This window comes from Trichosurus vulpecula, chromosome 5 (genome assembly GCF_011100635.1).
Source record: "Trichosurus vulpecula isolate mTriVul1 chromosome 5, mTriVul1.pri, whole genome shotgun sequence".
Taxonomy (NCBI): domain Eukaryota; kingdom Metazoa; phylum Chordata; class Mammalia; order Diprotodontia; family Phalangeridae; genus Trichosurus; species Trichosurus vulpecula.
Window position 1 is genome coordinate 95,823,353 of NC_050577.1, and position 25,673 is coordinate 95,849,025.

Genomic DNA, 25,673 nt, shown 5'->3' on the forward strand with positions numbered 1-25,673 from the left:
GAGTCCAGGAGAGAGACTAGAAGAGGAGCCCAGCTCCTGAAAGGATGTAGAGAAGAGGGACACAGCCAGAAGCAGGGAAGCCGGAGGAAGCCAAACGGAGCTGAGGGAGCGGGAATGCAGGCAGGGAAGTAAGGACATCAGGACAGAGACGGCATCCTAGGGGAGGATACAGGCTCAGCTGCCTGGTGACTTCTGTGCAACCTTGGAGGAAGGCAGCCTCTCTGAGCCCCAATTTCTTCACTTGTCAAATGAGGGCGATGGGCTAGATTGCCTCTTGCTTTCCAGCTCTAAACCTAGGATTCTAAGATCTCAGCACAAGACTGGAAGACAGAGATACACATTTACACGGCACCTGCAGCATTCCAGGCACCATACCATGCTTTACAAATATCATCTCATTCTATCCTCACAACAACTCTGGGAGGAATGTGCTGCTATTATCATCACCATTTGACAGTTGAAGAAGCTGAGAAAGACAAGGGTGAAGTGACTTGCCCAAGGTCACACAGCTAGTGAGTATCCGAGGCTAGATCTTAACTTGGATCTTCCTGACTCCAGGCCTGGTGCTCTGTCCACCACACCACCAGTTGCCTCAGCTACCAGGGAGTGTAGAGCAGAGACAGAGTAAAGAGGCAATCAGGAAAGGCTAGTCAGAGAAGGCTTCCTGGAGGAGAGGAGTGTGGCCTTGGGAAGCCACCTCTCTCCCTCTCAATGCCTCCATCATTATGCCTCTAGGCTTTCGGCTTCTCACCTCCTTGGTCCAGGGAGTTGGCTGCATAAGGTGGGCAGGAAAGGCTGATGTGGTATGGTCTCTAGGCCTGAAAGGAATCCAGGAACCTCGTCAGCCCCTCCAAGCCTCAGACTCCATCCCCGAGCCCTTGGCTCTTTTTCCTATGAATTGGGCCCCAGGTAATATGGCAGGACCCCATGCATGGGAGATGAGGAGAGAGAAGGACCATGCTACAAACAGAGAGGCCGCTGTTCCCAAGAGCTGAGCAGAGCCAAGCAGAAGCACTGGGGGTTTTGGTAGGGTCCTCATCTAGAACAAGAAGGGTTGGCCCAGATGATTTCTAAAGATCACTCTAGCTCTAAATCTATGACCCTATAACTCAGAGGGCAGAGAAAAGCAGGGCCCTTGCTCCTAGGCAAAACCTGACAACGCCCATGAGCAGAATGGCAGCACCTACTCCACCCCTGGAAGTTCCTGTGGTTGGGGGATCGCAGTGCCCAGATTACCTGGAAGTACTTGAAAGAAGGGTAGCACAGTCCTCTTCATCAGAGCTATCTCCACAGTCTTCTACACCATTGCACATGGCCTCCGGTGGGACACACATACCATTGGCACAAAGGAATTCATTTCCTAGACATGGTGGCACCATTGGGGTGGACACTGCAGGGCAGATATAAGGAGGGGAGCCTTGCTAGGGTTCTATTCAATGATAGCTCCTAGATTCTCTCCACATCCACACTCACATGCACATCATACCTGGATCGCAGCCCAGTAGCTCCACCCTCAGGAAGATGCTGCGGTGAAAGTCATGGGGTAGTACTCGGACATGCCGAGCTTGCACCACCCGGCCAAATGTCCTCACTGCAGGTGTGGAGTCATCCCAATTCCCTGGGAACAGCTGTTAGAGTGAGGATAGGGGGAGTGGACACTCAGACCCAGCACAGATAATATAGACCCCCCATACACACTCTAATAATAACAAATTCCCTTTCTCCCTAGCCCTCTTCATGAACACTCTAGCTTCTGGCATTCGCAGAAACCCAGCTCTCTAGAAACTACTTCATCCCCAGGTCACCAGCCTGGATTGCTCCTCGTCTCATGCCCCGCTGCCTTGATAAAGTGGGCCAGGAGGAAAAGGCGGCCTGCTCCTTGTTCCCCTGCCACTTCCAGGCCCTTTCTCTAACACCATCACTCTATAACCTCTCCTCCCTTGAGATTCCACCCATCTCTCTGTGTCCTTTCACCCAGATCCTCGATACCATAATATACTGGACACTCTTCCTCTCTTTCTCAAGGAGCTCAGTACGTGCCTCACATTCTGCCACATCACCCCAAATCCTGTCCTCATGTCTGGAGACTTTAATAAACACCCTGGCCCCCTGAGTCATCAACTTCCTCAGCACCCATAAATCAATCAATCAATAAACATTTATTAAGCAATTACTTCACACCAGGTACTATGCTAAGCTTAAGCTAACTCATATCAGGTGTTCACTCAAGCTCAGCCACCCACTGGGATGATCATAGTTTTTAGATCATGACATCACCCATTACTTTTCCACCTCCATGGTCATGAACACTTTATCCCCTACTGATAATCCTTCCAATCTTCTATCCTTAATCCTAGCCCTCTGTGTCTCTTCTGACATTGTCCTTACAGTCGTCCTCTCTCTTCTGATCTTCAGTCTCTCCATTCCCTTCCCTTCTACCAACAGATGTGCCTCGGTGCCCCCCCTAGCTTTAAAAAAAACTCTCTCATGATCCTATGATCTCCTCAAGTTGCTCTCCCATGCTTGTCCTCTGTCCTCGTACTTCCTGACCTTTCTGCAACATTTCCTGGACACTCTTTCCTCTGTCTATTTGCTCCTTCACATAGTCCCTTGATAGGTCATTATCTATGTCCTAACTCCTAACTATAGATATTCCCCAAAGTTCTGTGCTAGACCATCTTCTCACTCTCATTGGTGATCTCAGCAACTCCCATAGGTTTAATTACCATCTCTATGTAAATGACATCCAGATCTATATATCTAGGCCTAGTCTCTGACCTGAGATCATCACCAACTGTCTACTAGTCATTTCCAACTGGATGTCCCATAGACATTTCAAACTCAACATGTCCAAAACAAATTTCACTATCTTTTCCCCAAAAAAAACCACCTTTCTTCCCAACTTCCCTACTTCTGCTGAGGGTACCACCATCCTTCTAGTTACCAACCTTCTCAACCAGAGTTAGCCCCTGCCCCATGCAATTAGTTGCCACTTGAACTATTGTAACAGACTCCTAATTGATCTCCTCTCTCTCTCTCTCTCTCTATCTCTCTCTATCTCTATCTCTCTCTCTCTCTCTCTGTCTCCATTTCTCTCTCTCTTTCTCTCTCTCTCTTTCCTCTCTCTCTCTCTCTCTCTCTCTCTCTCTCTCTCTCTCTCTCAACTGATCCTGCACACAGCTGCCAAAGTGCTATTCCTAACTAAGACACAGGTCTGACCAGGTCACTCCTTGATTTAGAAAAGCTCCACTAGCCCCCTATTGCCTTTGCTATAAAATTCCACCTCCTTTGTCTGGCATTAAAACCCTTCACACAAGGGCCCCAGCCTGCTCTGACAGACTTATTACCCATCATTCCCCTTTCCACTCTCTGCAGTGCAGCTGGGCTGGCTCACTTGCTTCTCCTCCTACGTGACATTCCATCTTTCCTCTCTGTATCAACCATCAGCTGCTAAACCCAATGACCTTTTCCCAGTCCTCATCCTCCTTGACTTATCTACAACTTTTCACTCCGCTGATCAGCATCTCTTCCTGGACCCTCTATATTCACTTGGTTTCTTTGGGGTTTTTTTTTGGGGGGGGGGGGGAGGATTGGGATTAAGTGACTTGCACAAGGTCATACAGGTAGTATCTGAAGATTGACTTTGAACTCAGGTCCTCCTGATGCCAGGGCTGATCCTTTATCCACTGTGCCACCTAGTTGTCCCCTCCCTTGGTTTCTGGGACACTTCTCCTTCTTTGATCTCTTCCTACATTCTCGAGAGTTTCTTCTTAGTCTCCTTTCCTCATTCATCATGCATCTCCCAACCCCTACCCATGGGTGTCCCCTACGGCCTCATCCTGGACCTTCTCTCTTCTCTCCCTTATTGATCTTCTCCTGTGGGTTCAGTTATTATCTCCAGACAGATATGCCAGAGACGATAACTATACATACACACATATTCTCTATGTAAATATAAATCCAGATGGAGATGTCTAGCATGCAATTGATAGTAGGAGACTGAAGTTCAGAAAAGAGATTATGGTTAGAATATAAATACATGAAATAAGACTGAAAAATTTATACACACACACATGCATGCATGCACACTTCTTTGGCATAAGGTGAGGAAACTCTCTCTACCATTGCAAGTCACCACCTGTTCTGCAACCTACTGTCTTAAAAAGTTGCCTGGGGCACTGAGAGGTTAAGGGTCACCTAATTACTAGGTGTTATAGGCAGGACTTGAACCTTTGTCTTCCTGACTCAAAAGCTGGCTCTCCATCTATCATGCCAAAACAAGTGCTTATTCTATACACACATACGTATATTTATATATACACATATACATAATATTGTTTAGTACTTCAGTCTGTCTAACTCTTCATGACCCCATTTGGGGTTTTCTTGGCAAAGATACTGAAGTGGTTTGCCATTTCCCTCTCCAGCTCATTTTTACATATGAAGAAACTGAGGTAAACAGGGTCAGAGTGTCTCTCTCTCTCTCTCTCTCTCTCTCTCTCTCTCACACACACACACACACACACACACACACACACACACACACACACACACACATCTGGTTTATATCGTGAACCCCCATCACCAACAGCCTTCTGGATGTCTCTACCTGCATGTGTACTGGAGTCTCAAACTAACACATCCAAAATGTTAATCATCTTTCTACCTAAAACCGTTTCAAATTTCCTTGTATCTTTTGAGGGTCACCATCATCATCCCCGGTGACCAAGTCCAACAATAAAGCCTGCCCCTCCTTCACTCTATCTAGCCATTCAATGGGTTGCCAAATGTGGTCAATTCCATCTCCACCTTCTTTCTTGAATCTATCTCCTCTTTATCCACATAGTCACCACCCTCATTCAGTCCCTCATTGGTTCTCTCTGGACTATTTTAACAGTTTCCTGTTTAGTTTTATTTTATTTTATTGTATTAGTTTATTTTATATTATCATAATAGTTTCCTGTAATAGTCTCCCTGTTTCCAGTCTCTCTACTCTTCATTCTCCAGGCAGCTCTCCAAATAATATTCCTAAGGCACTGGGGTGACTACGTTACTCCTCCCTGAAAACTTTCAATGGCTCCCCATCACCTCTAAAATCAAATACAGACTCTTTGGCTAACACATGATTCTCTCAACAATCTTGATCCAAGCTACCTTTCTACTCTTTTTTCCTATTACTACCCTTCATATGCTCCATGTTCCAACCAAACTGGACTACTAGCTGTTCCGCAAATTCCCCATTCCATTTCCCATCACCATACATTTCCACAAACCATGCCCAATTTCTTGTAATAAACTCTTTCCTCACCTCCTCCCCTTAACTTCCTTCAAGGCACAGCTCAACTGTGACATCCTATAGGAAACCTTCCCTGATCTCCTCCCCCACTGTTAATGTTCTCACTCCTCAAGTTACATTGTTTTCACCAAACCAGGTACAGAAGAATTAAGTTACTTGAGGACATTGACTGTTATATTTTTGTCTTTGTAGATTCTAGGTGAAATGGACATAGACCTCAGCCTAAGGTCAGGAAGATTCATCTTTCTGAGTTCAAATGTGGCCTCAGACACTTACTAGCTGTGTGACCCTGGACAAGGTCCTATTTGCCTCAGTTTCCTCATCTGCCAAATGAGCTGGAGAAGGAAATGGCAAACCACTCCAGTATCTTTGCCAAGAAAATCCCAAATGGGGTCGCAAAGAATCAGACACGGCTGAAAAACAACTCGGCAACCCTTAATAAATGTTAACCTAGCTCCTAGTCATCCTTCAAAGACTGGCTCAAATGCTATTCCTCCGTGACCAGTGCTCCTCCCAGTGCTCAGTAATCAGTCTCTCTTCCGAAGCCTTCTGTCTATGCCACTCTTTTGTTGTTTAGAATTCCTAGCCTTTCCCTTGCTGCCCCCAAATAAATTGTAAGCTTCTCTAGCACCGGAATCATTCCCCACAGTGCTTAGCCCCAGGCTGCATCTCATCGGTGACCTTGATGAATTGAATGGTGGCAAGAAAACTAGCTAGTTAAGCAAGCCCCAGGTAGGTGAGGAATGAGGGGACTGAAGCAGGGGTACCTTGGGCATAGGCAGAATGCCTGGCAGAACCTCATGGTAGTCATGCCAGTGATGCCCATCAATGCTAAACTGGAGTGAAAAGCTGGTGACGTAGGCATCAGATGAGCCAGCACCCTGGACCACGATGCCTGTAGAGAGGCCAGGGAGAAATCAGAGCTGTCAAGAGATCCAAGCCATTCCCCAGTGCTCTCCCAGCACACTCTCCTCACTCCCTCTTCCCCACATCTGCCTATTCCCCTGCCCCTCCTCCATTCCCCCCAAATACTGTGACCTTCCTTCTGGACTTCTGACTCCCCCACCCCTACTCTTTTGCCCTCTCAGTGTCTATCCTTCCCCTAAGTTCTGCCCCTTCCCCAAGTCTCCAACCCTCCAACCCTCTACCTACTGACCAGTGAGGTTTCGCGGTCTTAGCAAGTCCATCTGAAGGAAAGGAGGCTGGATGTGTAGCTCAGCATAGGCATCTTCCCTGGGACTCCAGCCTTGGGGTTCCAGCCCCAACACCAAGGACCCCAGACGACCAGCCCAGGCAGGATGTTCAGGATGTTCAGATGATGCCCTTAGACTGCTAGAAGGGAGCCTTGACAATCCCATAGGGGAGTAGCAAGGGTCTGGAGGAAGGGAGAGATATTGGATGGGGAAAGTCCAGGGGGCTGAAGAGACATTGCTGGTATGAAGGTAAACAGCCTAAGGATATCTGGCAGAAACATTGAAAGGATGAGGAAGACATGGGTCAGGATAGAGAAAAGGAGCAGGAGGGACAGTTGGGAAGACATGATGGATGCTGGTCCATACAGCCGTAAGGGACCTAAGATACTAGTCTGAGGCCCAATGATAATCCAGGAGAACCCAGAGAAGGCCCCCGGGAGTGGTCCCATCATGAATATCCCAATCAGCACAGCTGGCTCACTCCAGGCTCCTCAGTAACCAACAAAGCCAGGAAAAACTAGACACCAATCCCAGGCAGCCTGACCCTAGCCCCCATCCCAGGCTAGCCCTATACTTTTGCAGACCCCACCTGCCTCTCCCACAAAAGCATCTGGTCTTCACCTCCAGGTACAGGCAGTGGGTAGGTAGGAAGACCAGGTTCTGGTTGGAGACTGGGAGGAAGCGACAGAGTGGTCATAGGGGCAGCTGTCCTGTTCTCTCCTAGCAGAGAAAGACAAACCTGAAAGTTAAGATGGGGACATCTCAAGGCCTCTCAGCCCCCCCAGGCCCTTAGGCCACACAGAGACATCTAGAGCTGGACAAGACGGTATAGATCATCTAATCCAGCCCCCTTATTTTACAGGTGAAAAAAATGAGATGAAGAAACTTACTCAAGATCACCCAGGTATTTCATATTCTAAGACAGGTCTTTCTTCTAGTAAAACCTAGTCTTTCTTTTATGCTATGCCCTATCCAATCAATACTCAGGAAACTTTGCCCCTGGATATGATTTCTATTTCTCAAAGCATTGTCATTTCCACTGCTAGATTCTTATAACAAACCCTGAGAAGTCACTACCCCTGTTTTCCAGAGGAAACTGAGGTTGAAAGAAGGTGAGTGACTTGTCCACAAAATCCCACTCATGTAGCTATGGGTTCTTCCTGGAACTGTGTGTGCATCAGCTAACAACTGCACCAAAACTTCACCCCTGTCTACCTGCTATTGGTTCATCTTATTATTAATTTTTTGTCTGGGCTCTAAGTCAGTCAAAAGAGTGTATCTGACATTTCCTCATAAATTAATGGAAATACTAAATGTCTCATTAATTAATAAATTTGCTCTAAGAAGAAAAAGTTTTGATCTATAAAGCTATGACCAAAATAAGAATATTTTGTATTAAAGCAGAGACAAGCCCCAAACCACTAACATTCTGTGGATTTGCACACTTGCCTTGTCCAGCAAGGCAGGCTAAGACTGACCCAAATGAATGAATGAAGGAATGAATGAATGAGAGATGGAGGGGAGGGTGGAAAGCTCAGTTTGTACATGCCACAGCAGGGTCTCTCTCATATATCTTTCCTCTTTAGTTTGAAATAGCAATTATTTTTCAAAATAAACCCTCAGTTGTGTGTGTGTGTGTGTGTGTGTGTGTGTGTGTGTGTGTGTGTGTGTGAAGTCCCCAGCAAAGATGGAAAGGAGGTTCTGGTGGTGTTCCTTCAGCAAAAGAAGAAAGGCATGGCAGAAAGAGAGTGGCATTCTCTGATCTTGGTGCTCTTCTAATCAAGATGAGAGTGGTGATGATGGGAACTAGGAAGCCAGGGAAGTCTGGGGGTGGTTCTAGGTCTGGGAGAAGTTCCTACACATTGGTATTTCTTTCCTTGCCCAGGATTCTTCCATAGAACTCAGGTCTCTGGAATCCCAAGTCAGTCTTCTTCCTCTACACCATAATGCTTCTCTGGGGACTGAGTAGGGATGAGGGGTCTCTTCACCCAAAGACCTTTCCCCCCTCACATTGTCCCCATTCTCAAATTCTCCTCTGTAACCCTGTACCCCGAGTCCAACTCACCAATAGGAATACAGTGGCAACATGATTCTGCCTTTCCCTCTACCAGTATCCAACCCTGTGGAGAGATGAGAGTGAGATATAAAATGGGGAAACCTTCAAAAACCCATCAGGCTCATAGGATCATAGATGTTGAGTTGGAAGGTACCTCAGAGGGCATCTATTCTAATCTCCTCAATAGATGAAGAATCTCCCTTCTTCTCCTTCTCCATCCCTTCCTTCTCCCACTACACTCCATCCATCACAAATACCCCCTGCCTCCATCCTTCTTTCCCCCTACTGCCAGCCTATATTTTAGCCATCCTGGCTTCTATACTCCACCCAAGCATCTGTTCCCTCCTTCTTCCCAGGTAATGCCAGCCCCTCCCTGCCCTCACCTGTGGGCAGGCTCCCAGAGAGCAGAAGGGAGAACACTGAACTGTGTGGTTGAGCAGACATTGGCACACCTGGCATTTGCCCCAACGCCAGCGCTCCCCAACTCTGTGTGTGCTCCCCTGGTGCTCACATTCCTCACAGGGCTCTGTTTGACACCTGGTGGGGGAAGGAAAGGAAAAGCTGTGGCATTCATTAGGGTCCACATAGCCAAGTGGGCTTCCTACCCTACAGACTCCAGGCCAATTTCAAGAAACAAGGAACAAATCACTCTAGATCCAAGTTCCCAGGTGCCTCAGCCACACACCCCGAAAGAATATGCAAATATAAACAAATATAAAACATGCAAATGAATGTGGTGTCCATGAGTTGTATAACTCAAGATCTTCCATGTCTTTCCCTTCACCATCTTTCAGTCCATCCCACCCTTACCCCATTCTGCCTAGAAAATCCTCTCTTTATCTTCCTGGTTTTCTCCTAATGGATCATAAGACAGAATCAAGGCAGACAGAAAGATATACACCCTGATCATAGAAGCATAGACTTAGACATGGAAGAGGCCTTAGGTGAATGGAATGGCCTTTGACTCTAGCTTTATTGAGATTTGTCCATGGCTAACAAATGGCTGAAATCTCAGTAGACCAATAATCCTTTTGGGGGAGAGGACAGGAAAATGGGACCCTAAGTAGATTTTAGGGTCCTGGCATTTGGCAGTTGCCCTAATTGTGGATACTATGAAACCTGTGCCTTGATGTCCCTGTGTTTTCAAGTCCAGGAATTGTCTCTAAATAAGTTCCAATGTTTTTTATGTGGGGCTCCCTCACATTTGGGGGGTTCAGGTATTTGGGGGCTTAAAAATGTGTGGGTAGCTGAGGTATACTGTTTTTCAGGATGATGATCTCCCTCGACAGGGAGGAGTTACCTTCGGGCCTTTCGGTAGATGCCTCGGCACTGGTGACCACGACCCACATGGGTAGGGTTGCTTGGACTTCGGAAGGACCACTGGATGCTCTGGCTCCCACAGGGGCCCAAACACTCAGCCCATGGTGACCAAGATGACCAGCCACAGTTCACTAAAGATTGGTTCACAAGGGGTGGGGATGGATGACCCAAAATCAGTTTGAAAAAGGTTGAGTCAGGAGAGTGAAGCTCCAGCAGTTAGGAGGAAGGGGTCAGGTCAGAGAGAATGGCCTACGTCCTAGGATAGAGGGTCCTAGGAGGAAATCCCAGGCAAAGAATCCAGTGTAATAGAGGATACCTTGAGGAAGAGATACCAGGTTCCCAAGATGTCAGGGGCCACGAAGTGAGGGGTCAAGAGTGACATATAGGGGGAATAATTCTGGGCATATCTCACCAGCACAATCAGGGTTAGGCTGGCATCGACGTAGTCGGCCATCCTGACATGTGCAGAGACGGCAATTGATCTTCACTCGCTGCCCTGGCCAATAGCGGGTGCCTTCCACCAGGCAAGGGCAGTGCCGGGGTCGCACACACTCTCCATCAAGGCCCAGAACCTGACCTTCAGGGCACCAACAGCCTGAGGGGTGGGTAGGCACAGAAGGATGCTGAAGACAAGTACCAGTAAGCAGCCACTAAGGGCTAGAGAGTAGGCTGAGCCGGTGCTGAATGCCATTCCCCAAGTCCCCTGCCCATGAGCACATTACCTGGACTACAGGGCCGGTCAGGTAGGCATTTCACCTGATTGGAGATGTCAGCACAGGTCAGAGGGCAAGGGGCACAGGGCTTGGGTACCAGCTCTCCTGGACATGAGGTGACATTGGCACAGCCATCCTGTGGGCATGCCTCTGATCAGAAGCAGAAACAAGATATGTTGAGGACAGAAAAAGTCCAAAAAACACACTCCCTTTCCCCCAACCAATTGTCCCATAAAATTTGATATTAATAATAATAATGATACGGAATCTGTAGGGTAGCTTGTACAAGTATTATTATCTCCTTTTTCAATTAAAGAAACTGAGGCTAAAATAGCTAAGTGATATGCCTTTGATCCTAGCACTAATCAGTATCAGAGGCAGGTCTCCTAATTCAAAGCTCAGTACACTTACTAGTGCAGCCCACTGCCCTGATTCTACCCATTATCCCACTGGGATGTCCCTACCCCTTAAGTGGGCACTCACGGGTTTGGAGGGTGCTGTGGGGGCCTCCAGGCAATGTGGCACAGGTCCGGCCACCATTTTGGGGTGGGTGGCAGACCCGATGTCTAGTCACAACCCCCCTACATGGCTCCAAGCATTCAGACCAGGGGGACCAGTCACCCCACACGCCATCCTCTGTGGGAAGGGAGAGAGTCAAGGGAAGAGCAGGAGTGATAGCAAAAAGAGATGTAAAGATATTGGGACCAGGGAGAAAAGAAGAATGAGCAGGAAGGAGAGGGTGTAGGAAGGGAGGACACAGCAAACAGAGAAAGGAGAGGGAGCTCCAATCAGAAACTTTCCCTCTACCTCTTCCCTTTTCTCCCTTCACCAGATTTCCCCCATCCCTTGGGTTCTGCTGAGCCCCTCTCCCTCACACTCCTGGAGGCTTCCATCAGATGTGCATTCCCAGCCTCCCTCCTCATTCCCAGAGCCCACACTCACCAGGGCAGGCAACAGTGAAGCAAGCACGGGCTTGGTGCTCCAGGCCTAGACAGCGCTGAAGCACAGGGACACTAGAGGGAAAGCACTGACGACTCCGAGCCTGCACCCCAGCCCCACAAGTCTGGCTGCACAGCCCCCATGTGGCCCAGGGTCCCCACGTGGCACAGCCCCGCTCCTCAGAGGATGACCTCAGCCCATCCCTCACCTCACAATCAGGCTGTCCGTCACACACCTGAGGATGGGGACAAGATGGGCAGAAGGTAAAAGGTCAATGTGCAGGTCAGAGATTGGGCAGGAATGACAGGAGTGGCCTCCTATACCCCTGACTCTCACCTGTTGAAAGCTGATACAGCGGCCGTCTGGGCAGGAATATTCAGGGCAAGGAATCCCAGTCTTGTTAGGAGTTGTGGGGAATGGCAGCCTCTCTGGGAAGGGAAGGAAGATAGAATGAAGCATCAGGGAGGTATCCCTCTTGTCAGTGATAATGTCAGTGATGGCCACAGAAGCCATCCCCCTGTCCACGAGCACTGGAGCCCCCTGCCCATAAACTCTGGTCAGGGCTGGAGGAATCCATACCACAGTTCAGTTCATCTTCACCCTCTGGGCAGTCAGGGATTCCATCACAGAGTCGAGTCAGTCTCAAGCAAAGCCGGGGAGCTGAACCACAGGGGAAAAGCCCAGGACACGGGGGCAGCTGGGTGGAGCCTATGGACACAGAGCCAGTTTCCATGTTGTTCAACCACACTAGAAGAGAACCATGCCTAAGGAACAGAGCAGGCTGAAGCACTGGACTCAAGGGGTAGATCTAAGATTGAGATCCAGAAGACCCCTCTCTGTACCCCATCTTTCAATGACAGGAAAGCTGAGGAGACCTGAGGTAAGGAGGTTGGATGGTGCCAGGACAGAAGGTGCCCCCTGAGGAAGACAGTAGGTGATGAGGTATCTTAATTTCTGGGAGAACTGGGAGAGCAAATGCTGGCAAGCCTTTGGGGAGCTCCTATCACATGGTTACAACTCTGTGAGGGTTGGAAGGGCAGGCTCCTCACCACAAGCATCCAAGCTTTCATCAGAGCCATCTGGGCACTGGGCAGTCCCATCGCAAAGCTGCAGGTAAGGTATACAGTGGAGGCTGAGGGTGCAGGGCATGTGATGTGGGGGGCAGGGCTGCCCACAGTCCAACTCATCAGTGCCATCCTTACAATCCTCTTCATGGTCACAGCGCCAACCCCGAGGTACACACTCACCACTGCCACAGCTGAACTCATAGTGACCACAGGGCAGTTCTATGGGCAGAAAACAACACATAATTTCCCCTCATTCATTTGCATGAGTTTTATCCCCATCTAACTAGACTATAAGCTCCTCGAGGTTAAGAACCATGTCTTCATACTTTGTGGTAGGAAGACGACTGGACTTTGAGCCAGTGTGCCTATGTTCCATTTCTGGCTCTGACACTTGCTATGTGGCCTTGGGCAACTCACATCCCCTCTGAGGGCTTCAGTTACTTCATATAGAAAAAAAAAATTAAGACTATTGGACTGACAGCCTATTAAAGTCGCTTCCAGCTCTGACATTCTGTGGTTTTACTTCCGTGTTTTCCCTTCTTCCCATTCCATTGTCTCATTCCCTCACACCAGGACCATTGAAATGGTCTCCTAACAGATCTCACGGCTTCTGTTTTCTCCTCCAGTCCCTTCAGCTCCCCACAGCCAGATGAATCAGCATGGAGCAGCAAACAGAATGCTGGATTTAGAGCCTGAGATGCTGGTTTTGAAGCATAACTTTGTGACCTTGGGCAAATCACTTAATTTGTCTTGGCCTCTGTTTCTTCACCTGTAAAATGATGGGGTTTAACTAGATGACCTCTAAGCTCCTTTCCAGCTCTAGGCCTACGGTCCTACGAAGATATGAATGTCCCTAAAACACTGATCATGGCACTCTGATGCTGAACAACCCTCACAGGCTTGCTCACTGTGGCCAAACTCCAAGGTCCACAGTCAGACTGAGAACTCTCCAACACTGCCTCCCACCATGTCCCTTTAGACCCCTTCCTCTCCTGCCAGAGCAGTCTCGTTGTGCCCCAGCATCACTGACACACCACTCCCACCCCACTCCTGCACAATTTTCAAAGTTTGTTTCAAACCTCACCTTCCTGAAGCCTTCCCTCATCACTCCAGCCCAAAGGGATGAAACCCCTATGGTCCTTGCTTGCTGTACCGTCCATTTTTAATTCCTATGCACAGCTGTGGCTTAGAACCCAAGGTGGGGAGGCTCTGTGTCCCTTAGATTTTCTTAAAACCCTCTAGCATGTCTAGCATAGGGCTAGCTATACCATGAGCCCTCAGTGAAGGTACTGATTTGATTGACTGAGTCGGCTTGGGAGGCCTATGGGGCCCCAGTAACAGAGGATCATAGAACTGCCATCTCCTTGGGGCACAGGCTCTCACTTCAGAGGCAGCAAAGTATCGTGGAAAGAGAACTCAATTTGAGAGCCTGGAGATGTGGTTCTAGTCCTATATCTTCCACCAATTAATAGAATCACAGAGTAACAGAGCTGAAAGGGGCTTAGAGGTGATTTGATCTAAGGGTTCTAAACCTAGAATTCATTAACATACACATCTATATATACATATATACACACATTTTATATATATATATATATGTATTGTGTAGATATATTCATATATTATATATTGATAAACTCTTTCAATATCATTGCTTTGCTTTGTAATCCCATATATTTCATTTTATGCATTTATGTATATTTGATACAATTTATGCATTTCTTGATCTGATAGGGGGCCAGAGGCTTCACTAGTTTGCCAAAGGGGTCCATGACACAAAAAAGTCAAGAACTTCTACTCTAATTCACCCCTCTCATTTAGCAGATGAAAAAAGGAAACTGAGGCCCAGAGGTGGGAAGTGACTTGCCCAAAGTTATGCGGCTGATCAGTAACAGGCTCTAATCTATTTCTTCTAATTTCCACTCCAACAGTCTTGCGCAATTTCATTTCCTCTTCTATCCAGTAGGAATATTGCCACCTCCCCTGCCTATCTTATAGGAGAAGCAGGAGAATCAAGGGAGATTGTGAATGGATAATGCCCTGGAAAAGTTGCGCGTATGACATAAATGCAACTTTGATTATATTAACATGTATCATGTATCTTAAGGTAATATTATCATCATGGCACTCCTATTACCCCTTTCTCCTCCCCAATGTGGCCAGAGCCATGCCCCCTCATAGCCCCCTCCTGCCCCAGACCCCCTCACCAGGACTGCTGCCACTGATCAGAGAAGTTGGTCCAGTCTCCAGGTTGCTCATGGAGGGTCCAGTTGGAGTGTCAGCAGGGGGAGTAGGTAGAAGAGGAGAGGGGCAGTGCCTGGGTCCCTCATCTGCCCCATCTACACAGTCCCAGGCCCCATCACACAGCTGAGAAGTGCCAACACAGGTTCCATCCAAGCAGGGCACCTCTCCAGGGCCACAGTTCATCCATCCTGTGGCCAAAGAAGGAGGGAACTAGGGCCTTTCTGCCCATTCAGTTCATACTATGCATACTCCTCTAAATATGTGAACTCTGGGCCAAGAATGACCTATGGGGAGCCCCTGCCAAAGAACATCACATATTTACATAATGGGTACCAACTTTTGGGTGGGCATCATGGGAAAACTAAGACAGGTGGGATCTTTTGCTGATTTGGAACATTGGAACAGATGGTGCCCGTAGGAAAAAGAGAGGACCTAAGAAATGGATCGGTACCCAGGGTAGCAAGTAGGGGGTATCCAGTGGAATGGAACCCAAGGGCTGGAAAAACAGAACTTACCCAGGCAGGACTCCTCATCGGCACCATCTGGGCAGTCAGGATGCCCATCACAAAGTTGGGCCAGGGGCAGACATTGCCCATCAGCACAGGGCAGGAACCCCACGGGGCATGGGCATCCATGCTCATCTGCCCCATCTCCACAGTCATCTTGTCCATCGCAGCGCAGTGACAAGGGCAGACAACGGCCTTCACCACAGGAGAACTGCCCCTCTCCGCAGCCCAGAGGGGCACAGCCTGAACACAGAGGGCCACTGTGATCTCAATGCCAGGCCCCTGCTCCTAAGACAGGGGTTCCCCCGCCCTCATCTAAGAAAGACCTTAGCCCTTTCTACTCCGAATGGAACAACACTTCCCCCCTCCCCAAGTGCACACACATACACAAACCTTAGGGCTAACTCGCCAAAACTCACAGGCCTGGGGAGTGGGAGCATGGGGGTGAGACAGATCTATACTCTACAAGTATCTAAGACTACGCATACATGCGCAGAGATATTCACGAGGACATGCATGCATGTAGACACAGACCCAGAATTACCCTCCTCATCAGAGCCATCCCCACAGTCATCCTGGTTATCACAGAGCCACTCCCAGGGCACACAGTACCCACTCTCTTGGCATGGGACTTCACCCTCTGCACACTCCAGCACCACCTCCCCACACTGGGAACCTGCTTCCCCGCAGTTCCACTCTCCTGCTTGGCATGTGCTAAGGAAGTAAGTGAGGTCAGTGGTGGGCATGAAGACTCCATTTCTGCCCTGCCTCCATTTGCCCCAACTCCTCCTGCTTCCCCCATACACTCACCAGTTCCCACACTCCCTCTGCAGCATGGTTCCCAGTGGAAAGAAGCTGCCTCTCCACTCACAGGGACAGGCAGCTGACTCCAAACAGACCCCACCTGAGGGAGGACCAGTATGTAGAAATGGGATAGGGAAGGAACCCCCTCAAGGTTCCAGATCTCCCCTAGCTAGCCTGGTTCGAGGAGCAGAGTATCACACACAAGCACACCCCCAGCTCAAGTATCTAGTAAACAGCCCAGAGTCATTACTGCCTGCTCCCACTCCTTAGACTAAGGCTATCCATGCTCAGAGCTGCCCCCCACCCCATGCTCTGATTATCTTCCCCCCTTCCCACCAGAGGGGCCCATCTCTTCTGCCCTATCCCCCATGTCCTACACACCATGAAGCAGAGTGCCCTCAGGACAGAAGCATCCCTCCACACAGGGCACAGCTTGGCAATGCCATGCAGGCTCAGGACCAGGGTTCTGGCAGGTGGCAGGGCAGACGGGACCACAGGCTTCATAGATCTGACCCCCCTCACACTGTATAGCTACATAGATCAGAGAAAGAGTAACCCAGAGTAAGAGTAAGCCCAGAGTCATGAGAACCTACGAGCTCTAGATAAAATAGAAATAATGAGCCTTGAGAAATGTAGGCACTAGGTAATCTTGGCACAACAGGCATTGACACTTGGGAATGCCAGGAGTAAGTAGTAGGGATTCTTAAGCAATGCTAGTGTCATTCTGAGTGGTTCTAGCTGCCCTGGGTGAAAGAAGCAGTCCCAGAAGAGTAGGGGAGTAAGAGATGACAGGCAGCAAAGAGGAAAAGGCACTCACGGCAGAGGTCCTGGCTGCGCCAATGCATGTGGTGCCCATGACGGGCACATTCCTCTGCATAGGTAGCAATAGCTGAACAGAGACACTCACAGTCACCTCCTGAGTCACAGCTGCCAGAAAGATGGTCTCAGCACCTGATCCCCGGCCCACCAAATACATAGACAACCCTCTCCTGACCTTCCCACCCCAGATTTCAGCCCTTCCTTACCCACAGGCATCATACACACACCACTCATAGTGCTGCTGGGGGGGAACCTCCATATGGCAGGGGGCAAATAGTGGCTGAAGCAGCACCCCACACTGGGCCCGGGCCCAGCCCACCCTATGGGCATTCACCTGTAAGGAAGGAGAGTGAGGATGTAGCTGTGTCCCCTCATACACACTTCCCCTTCTATGATGCCTAGATTTCCCCCCTCCCAAAGTCTCAGGCCTTCCTGATGTTCTCCTTTTCCTGTCTCAATTCCCACCCCACCTCCCATCCTATAGATAGTATAAGATTATATCCATTTCCCCATTACAGTGCAAGGATGGGGCATGTCTCCAAGACTTGGCTCAGGACAGAGGGGGCTGAGACGCCAGGAGTGGGCAGCCAGTTCAGCTGTAGGTTCCAGGACACCTTGACGACTCCGAAGATCATTGGCAGCATCACCATCAAAGTCCCCACAGAGCCCTGCCACACGGCCCCGGAACTGGGGCACCAACTGTACCATAACCCGTGTGCCTGGCAGGGGGAGAGGCCAAGCAAGGAGACTCGTTAGAAATGAGCAGCCTAGTCTTTACCAGGGGCAGTGGAGAAATGGTGAGGTGGACACTTGTAAGGTTTGTCAGTATAGAACCTGAAGTCAAGAAGTGGGTTCAAGTCTCACCTCTGACTATAAGCAAGCCTTAAGCAAATTGGTAAAATATCTACTAAGATACGGCATCAGTAAAACCTAGAGGTCCAGGTTATTGTTGGGGCTTTTAATGGAGGTGGGTTGAGATACTTGACCACAGAAAGTTCTGGATTTCCCCTTGGAAAGGAGGTCCAGAGGCAAGGCATTGCCTTTAGGACTAAAAAACAGGACTTTTGTAAAGGGAGGATAGGAACAGAGGTTCCTCAAGATTGATCTGAGGGGGGAAAAACCAGGCTTAGGGTTCTAGCTGACACCCAGAAGCCACGCTGGCTAGAAAAGTATGGAGAAAGATGGATAAGGGTAGGAGCCAGAGCTCGGGGCCTAGCCTTAGTCTCAACGTCAGCCTGAACTGGGAAGGTGATACAAGGCTCGAGCATTTGTTATATTCCAGAGTGAGGTGAGGCTGACCGAAATGAGGATGGGAACTCAGAGACTGAGAATTAAGGGTCAAGTGAAGGTTATAGTCAGGGGTCAAGAGTTGGGGCCTGACCTCCATCCCAGAGCAAGGAAAGGCCAAGGCGAGCCGTGAGCAGCAAGGAGAGACCAGCTTGTCTCAGGCTCAGCCCAAGCCCCGTGTAGATCTTGGGAGGGCGCACACTCACTCCGTTGACTGTCACTGCTCGACCTGTAGGGTTAGGGACATCGGGAAAATATTGTAGGGGCTGTCCTAGATCATCTTTAGGGCTTCTGGCCTCCCCCCACTTCCCAAACAGGAGGTGTATTGTTACTTATGGTATGGATGGGACAACTGAGGCCCAAACACAGACCAGGTTAGAGTAGTCTAAATTGTAAGCTCCCCATCTGGCGCAGACCTCTCCGCTCCCTGATACCGTCTACCCTCTGCTCCCATTCCCCTCTCCTCAGGAAGTGCTTGCCCTTCCAGTAGCTCCCCCCATTCCCTGACCCCAAGCACCTCTGAGCATATGCACAATGGTGTTCCCCAGACGAATGGTCAGGGCCTTGGTGCAGGTAAGGCCACTGGTCCCACAGGGCAGGTTCTGGGCAGAGATGGCAAAGCTCCCATCCACCTCTCGTACCAACAGATACTCGCACGTCCCAGGGAAGGTGAATACCAGGCCATCGAATGTCACATAGTGAGGGGCACCAGAAGCCTGGCACCGTCCACTGCATTGGTAACCTGTGCACTGCCACTGTTGGCCCTGGCACACACTGAATTGGGGAAAGGCAGAAGGGATCAGGGGGGGGGGGGGGTCAGAGGGTCAAGGGTCACTAGCCTTACAGGCATGGGATCAAAGTCACAGGCAATTATGATACTGGTTTAGGACCACTAGCGCTAAGTCAGCTTGGTCAGGTCAGAAACAGGCCAGAGACAAGAAAGCTAGTCCAAATCCTCCCCAACCTGACTGAGATTCAGAGAGTCCCCAGCGTGTCCTTGGCATTACCTTAGGACTACTTTATGTAGTCCTTGTGACTGCCTTGCACCCACTCAGGTGATGGGGCTGAGGTCACTAGATCATGGAGGGGCAGAGGCCAGGCCTTACCAAGTGTTGCAGTCCTCCTGGATAGTAGAGTTGGGTGGGTACAGCTGCCCACTGTGTCTGCAGGGGCACAGTTCAGGGGGCACACAATGTTCATCCTAGGCAGGAAAAGAGGAGGATCAAAGAGCACCTAGCAATCAACCCTGCTTATTGGCCCTGGGAGCCACAGCACAAACATCATAGATGATGTCCCGGACGTAGACCAGAGCCAACCCCCAAGGTAGCTTTCCTCTGTCTGGACTCTCCCCTACTCACCAGCAGCACAGTGCCCAGAGGGCAAATACAGCCATCAGAAGTGTCTGTGGGACAGGAGACATTGGCACCGAGATTGTCACAGGTGAGGAGGCAAGAGCCTGGGGAATATATACGCCCTCCAGGGCAGAATGCCACTCCTGGGGCACAATGGTGAGCTGTGCAGTTCCAGATGCCTCTGTCCTGGCACACACTGCCAGCAAGGAATGAGAGTCAAATCCACTAAGTCTATTCCATGCCAACTCCCACTCCCTGCCCCCGGGTCAGAAAATCCAAGCATCTCCCAATCCTAGTCACACCGGAATCCAAATCTCCGACACTGATAAAGGAGACCCAGGAATCCAGAACCCAGTACTCAGCCCCTCCTCAGACATGACTGAAAGGACACAGGATACCCCACATCTCAATCTAATATTAGGAGGTACCATTCATTCATTCATTTATTAGAGAGAGCCCTAACCCCTAGCAAGGTGGTGCTATGGATAGAGTGCTAGGCTTAGAATCAGGAAGACCTGAGTTCAAATCCAACCTCGGAGGCTTCCTAGCTTTATGACTCCAGGCGAGTCACTTAACCTCCATATTCCTCAGTTTCCTCAACTGAAAAACAGGAATAATAACATCACTGACCTCCCAGGGTTGTTGTGAGGACCAAATGAAATTATATTTGTAAAGGGCTTAGCATAGTGTCTGACGCAGAATATAAACTTAATAAATACTTGTTCCCTCGTCCCCCTCTCTCCCACGATAGCTGATGTTTCTACTGTCTCGGTGATCCCATCGGCTCCCAAGGGTCTAATTATCATCTCCATGCAAATGACTCCCAGATCAATATATCCAGCCCATCTGTCTCTTCCCTGAACTTCAGTTGAGAATGCCTGTGGGTGATGAGGAGATCAAAGGTGTGACCAGTCCTGTACATGGCTGAGCTGGAGATGAAGTACGTGGGAGCTGAGGAGGCTCATGAAGTGGAAGTCGGGGCTTTTGAGAGGACGCTCACATGAAGAATGAAGCCCCTAAGTGTACAAGGGCAGGGGTTGGAATTTAGAGCAGGACTAGGAGCCAAGTGCTGGGCACCTCAAAAAAAGGAGAGAAAATTACCTAGAAGTTGTCACTAGGATCCAGGTGGCATGTTCTATCTGGATGGAATGAACCTCAGAGGAGGAGGGGTTATGATGGCAGGAGAGGGAGGGTCTGAAAGGGCCAGTGAGGAGCAAGAAGAATGCCTCTCCTTCCTTCTGACTGAAGGGTGTGTGTGTGAGAGAGAGTGTGAGTGTGAGTGTGTGTATGTCGGTGTGTGTGTAAGAGAGAATGAGAGAGTGTGAGTGTGTGAGAGAGTATGTGTGTGACAGAGTGTGAGTGTGTGTGTGACAGTGTATGTGTGTATGTGTCTGTGTGTGTGTGCGAGAAAGAGAGAGTGTGAGTGTGTGTGTATGACAGAGAGAGAGTGTGTGAGTGTCTGTGTGTGTCTGTGTGTGTGTGAGGAAAAGAGAGAGTGTGAATGTGTGTGAGTGTGTGACAGTGAGTGTGTGTGTGAGTGTATGTGTCTATGTCTGTGTGTGTGTGAGGAAGAGAGTGTGTGTGTGTGTGTGTGTGTGTGTGTGTGTGTGTGAGAGAGAGAGAGAGAGAGAGAGAGAGAGAGAGAGAGAAGTATCAGGAGGGGAACCTGAAAGAAGATGCATCCAGTACCGAGACAATGGATAGCCAAGGTTCTGGGTTCTGGTATCTTCTGACATGAGTCAGGTTTCCATGATAGAAAGATGATACCCCAAAGAGATCGAAGGAAGAGGAAAAGGACCCCCATACATAAAGATATTTATAGCAGCTCTTGTTGTGATGGAATAGAACCAGAAACCAAGGGGGTGTCCATCAATCGGGGAACGGCTGAACCATTTACAGTATATGGATGTAATAAACGTGTGGTAAGAAACGATGAAAGGGAGGGTTTTCAGTGAAACCTGGGAACGCTTGTGTGAAAGAACGAGGAGTGAAGTGAGCGGAACCAGAACGAGCGATACAATAGTGTAAAGACAAACAGCTTGAGAACCGTGAGCACAGAGCTGCGCCGCTACAGCTCCCGGGGCCTGGCGCTGAAGCTCCCTTGTGACAGGGAGGTGGCGGACCCAGGGTGCAGAATGGGACATCTCTGGGGGTGTGGTCCATGTGGGAGTCTGTTCCTTGCAAAGATTGGGCTTTTCTTTTCCTTCTCTTTTAAATGGAAGGTAGGCGAGAAGGAAAGAAAATAAATGCTTGTTAACCAAATAATGATGATAATAGTAATAATGGTTAACATTTATAGAGTACCTACTATGCGCCGGGTGCCGTGCTGAGGATTTTACGATCGTTATTTCATTCGACAACCCCGGGCGGGCGCTATTATTATCCCACTTTACAAATAAGGAAACTGAGACAGTTTAAGTGATTTGCCCAGAGTCATACAGCGAGGATCTAAGGCGGGATTTGAACCCAGCTCTTCCGGACTTCAGGCCTAGCGCACTATCCACTGTGCTACCTAGTTTGTTTGGTTGGCAAGACAAACAAACAAATAAATAAATGGATGGATAGATTGATAAATGAATGGATTATATATATGCGTGTGTGTGCGTGTGTGCGTGTGTGCGTATGGAAGATGGATGCAGTGCCAGAAGAGATGTAATAGGGGCAGGTAGGTGGCACAGTGAGTAGAACACCAGCCCTGGAGTCAGGAGGACCCGAGTTCAAATCCGGCCTCAGACACTTGACACATGCACTAGCTGTGTGACCTTGGGCAAGTCACTTAACCCCAATGGCCCTGCCTTCCCCTCTCCAAAAAAAGAAAAGAAGAGATGTAATACTACGGACAACTTGTTAGCAATAGAACAGAGTTTCCAGAGGCCAAATGGAAGGAAAAGGCAGAGGGGGATAGGAACATGCTGGGGCTGGTTGAAGTGGATGGAGAGAAGGGAGCAGGAGATGGTTGCAGGGGGAGGGAGTTTTTGCCTTAGGAAGGGTTGGGCTCCACATTTTGATGAGGAGAAAAGAGTTCGTTAACCATAGGACAATAAATGGCCCTCACCCTTCCCAGGACCAAGGATAACTGAGCCGCAGACCTGAGAGAGGATGTTGGTTTGAATAGGGATTAAGAATCCTCAAAGCTCTGGACTTGGGCTAGGCTAGGTCAACCCAGAGGACGAGTTTCATCAAAGCCTCTCTGCCCCGACAACAATAATGACTGCGTTTATACGGCGCTTTAAAGCTCGCAAAGAGCTTCACAAATATTATCTCGTCAGGTCCTCACAACAAGTAAGTGTGATCATTATCCTCAGGTCAGAGATAAGGAAACTGAGGCAGAAAGCTGTTAAGTGACTCAGCCTGGGTCACGCAGCTAGGATGTGCCTGAGGCCGGAGTCACACTCAGTCTAGTTCTATCCACATTCCACCTAGCTTGATGCGTGTCTACACACACACACGTATACACATTAAGGTTAACAAAGTACGTACGCTTTCCTATCTGATCCTGATAACAGTCTTGTATGTAGGAAAAGAGTAATTATAATGACCCCTCTTTAACCAAAGCCAAACCCGAGACTGGGTGAGGATGAGTCATCTGCCCAAGGTGCATTAAGTGGCCAAGCCGCTGGCTCTGAGTCTGTCGCTGCTTGGACCATGCCGTCCCCCAAATAATCCCGATCCCTGGACATTCTCTGGCTACCACAATCTAAACTAAGGAACCCATGAAGCCACACCTTTGGGGTCTTCCCCATAGTGATCTAGGTGTCTGGATCTCTCACCCAGGTCCCCCAGTGGCCTTAAACTTCGATGCCACAAATCTGGCACCGTTGGCAAATTGTTCTGTGCCTATCCTGGCCCCCTTGTCCCCTGCAGCCCACCCTGAAGGTCTCTCTCTTACTCTGACCCCTCTGACACCAAGCCTCCCTTCATCCCCAGCCTTTCCCTTGGTCCTCAGCATCCAGTCCTCACCATCGATTGCATCCCTGCAAAGTAATGCTGCCTGGAGGGTGAGGGTGGCCTCCCAGCTGGCAGGGACACAGGCTGGGGGGCACACACTGGCTCTCATGATCCCACAGCAGGCCAGAGGGACAGTTGCAACCAGCCACACAGCCCACCAATTCCCCACAGGTCTCCGGTTCTCCACATCTCTGGCCACACACTGGGGCACATTCCTGGTACTCTTGGCCAGCTGGACACATGACAGCTGAGGATGGATATGGACACAAGTCAGAAGTAGCATCGTAAAAGAACTAGGCCTCCTTGGCAGCCTTCAAACACCACCAATTGCCCTGTTCTCCATATGGGGAATCTCTAGGGAGATGAAGAACAAAGGTCACTCTGGCAAAGGACAGAAATCACTCTGGGAAAGAATGGCTGCCCTGGTGCAGACTAATGAGTAGGATCAGCTCTCCATTGGGGAGAAAAGAGATGAGAGAAAGGCAAGGAAATAGGTAGGTAGGTAGAAACAGAACTCACGACACAGAGTCTGGTTCCTCCAGGGGCTGAGCACACCCTCCCGGGCACAGCGGCGGGCATAGGCAGATAGCACAGGACACAGACAATCGTGACCCAGAGCACAGCCACACACTGCTGACAGGCACCGTAACTGGTAAAGCTCTTGTTCCACTAGCCTATGGCATTGCTAGGGGAATGAGGGGGAAAGGTGTGAGGGGCTGAGTCAGCTCCTGCCAAGACTCCTTCCCACCATCCCAGCTGGCACATGCCCTGATGCTGATGACCATCTCCACATTCTAGTGCCTTGGTGCTTGGGGTACCTGGAAAGCTGGGCCTTGGAGAATGGCACAGGTGGCTTCTGCATAGGGCCGGCGCTGAGCATGGGTGCTGCAGGGGTTAAGTGGGATAACGGTGTCCCCCAAACGGCAGGCACCCTCCCCACTCAGCTGGAACTTGCTGGCAAAGGCAGCTACGCTGGACTCCACGTCTCCAGCGGGAGTCAGGAAGTCATCCTGCTGGTTCCAAGTGAAGGTTCCACACATACCCCTCACCTAGGACCACCAGTAGGAAGAAGCGAGTCAGCGTGAACCCTTCCATCCCTCGTCCCCCTCCCCAGAATCCCTCACACTCAGAACATGGCATTTCAGAGTTGGGAGAGAGATCAGGAGCCATCCCATCTAACATAACTGAACCAAAAACCCCTCTACAACCCATCTCAAAAGTGACCACTTCCACTTGAATGCCTTCCTCAATGGGTAACCTCCTGAAGCAACCCATGGTACCTCAGATCAGTTCTGATCATTAGGGAGGTTTTCCTTACAACAAGCCGAAATCTGCTTCTTCTCACCACCCCCCATTATTCCTAGTTCTCCCCCATTGGGCCAATCAGAATAGGTTAGACTCTCTTCAACATGAGAGTCCTTTGGAAGAAGTGCTAGATGGATTGGAAATTGAAGGATCTGGATTCAAATCCTGACTCTGCCACTTAATACTGTGCCACGTTGGACAAGTCATCTCATCTCTCAGTGTCTTCCTCATTTACAAAATCAGGAAGCTGGGGGAGATACCGTAAATGTCTCTTCCATCTCTAAGTTCTCATCCCTAAGTCCTATCTTATCCACCCTAAATACCCCCAGTTCTCTCTTCATGTGTCAGTTTCCAGGATCTCATTATCCTGGTTACCCACCTCCATACCCATTCCTATTTGTCAAAGCCCCTCCTAAAGTGTGGTGTCTCCCCCATGGAAGCCTAGCGTCTCCCCAGGGCCTTGGGATCCTCACCCAGACATACCCGATGGGCATAGAAGGGTTCCAAGGTAATATATGCAGCAGGTTCATGCACACCCCAGAGGAGCCAGACACCAGGCCCATGAAGCAGTAGGAAGGTAGAGGAGGCATGATGGACGCTGAGACCCCCTGGCCCAGCCCAAGGCAATGCCACCTCTTGCCTGCCTACCAGCACTGCCCCTGTGGACAAAGAAAGTATTGGTGGGGGGAAGAGGCTCCCTGTGACACAGAGAAGTGTGTGTATGACATGCTGGGGGAAAGGGGAGTAAAGAAGAGAGCACCCTGTGTGTTTAGGTGACCTGGGGACTGGGAGAAAAGGAGTTCTGAGAATAGGTGAGGCAGGAG

General features: G+C 49.6%; 1 protein-coding gene across 1 annotated transcript in view; it reads right to left on the reverse strand.

Annotated features, from left to right (window-relative positions):
• Positions 1-25,673, reverse strand: part of LOC118850951 (SCO-spondin-like) — a 95,833-nt gene that overhangs the window by 56,175 nt on the left and 13,985 nt on the right. Inside the window, 32 exon segments of the mRNA XM_036760562.1 lie at positions 752-818; positions 1,237-1,390; positions 1,487-1,628; positions 6,064-6,191; positions 6,453-6,671; positions 7,111-7,209; positions 8,555-8,609; positions 8,929-9,082; positions 9,846-9,996; positions 10,278-10,460; positions 10,588-10,728; positions 11,062-11,214; positions 11,521-11,752; positions 11,854-11,945; positions 12,097-12,225; positions 12,567-12,803; positions 14,792-15,016; positions 15,344-15,577; positions 15,879-16,048; positions 16,145-16,238; positions 16,520-16,669; positions 16,956-17,065; positions 17,164-17,291; positions 17,474-17,676; positions 18,339-18,473; positions 18,762-19,018; positions 19,351-19,445; positions 19,603-19,792; positions 23,557-23,791; positions 24,064-24,229; positions 24,363-24,593; positions 25,333-25,508. Of these exon segments, the coding sequence (XP_036616457.1) occupies positions 752-818; positions 1,237-1,390; positions 1,487-1,628; positions 6,064-6,191; positions 6,453-6,671; positions 7,111-7,209; positions 8,555-8,609; positions 8,929-9,082; positions 9,846-9,996; positions 10,278-10,460; positions 10,588-10,728; positions 11,062-11,214; positions 11,521-11,752; positions 11,854-11,945; positions 12,097-12,225; positions 12,567-12,803; positions 14,792-15,016; positions 15,344-15,577; positions 15,879-16,048; positions 16,145-16,238; positions 16,520-16,669; positions 16,956-17,065; positions 17,164-17,291; positions 17,474-17,676; positions 18,339-18,473; positions 18,762-19,018; positions 19,351-19,445; positions 19,603-19,792; positions 23,557-23,791; positions 24,064-24,229; positions 24,363-24,593; positions 25,333-25,508 (5,135 nt within the window).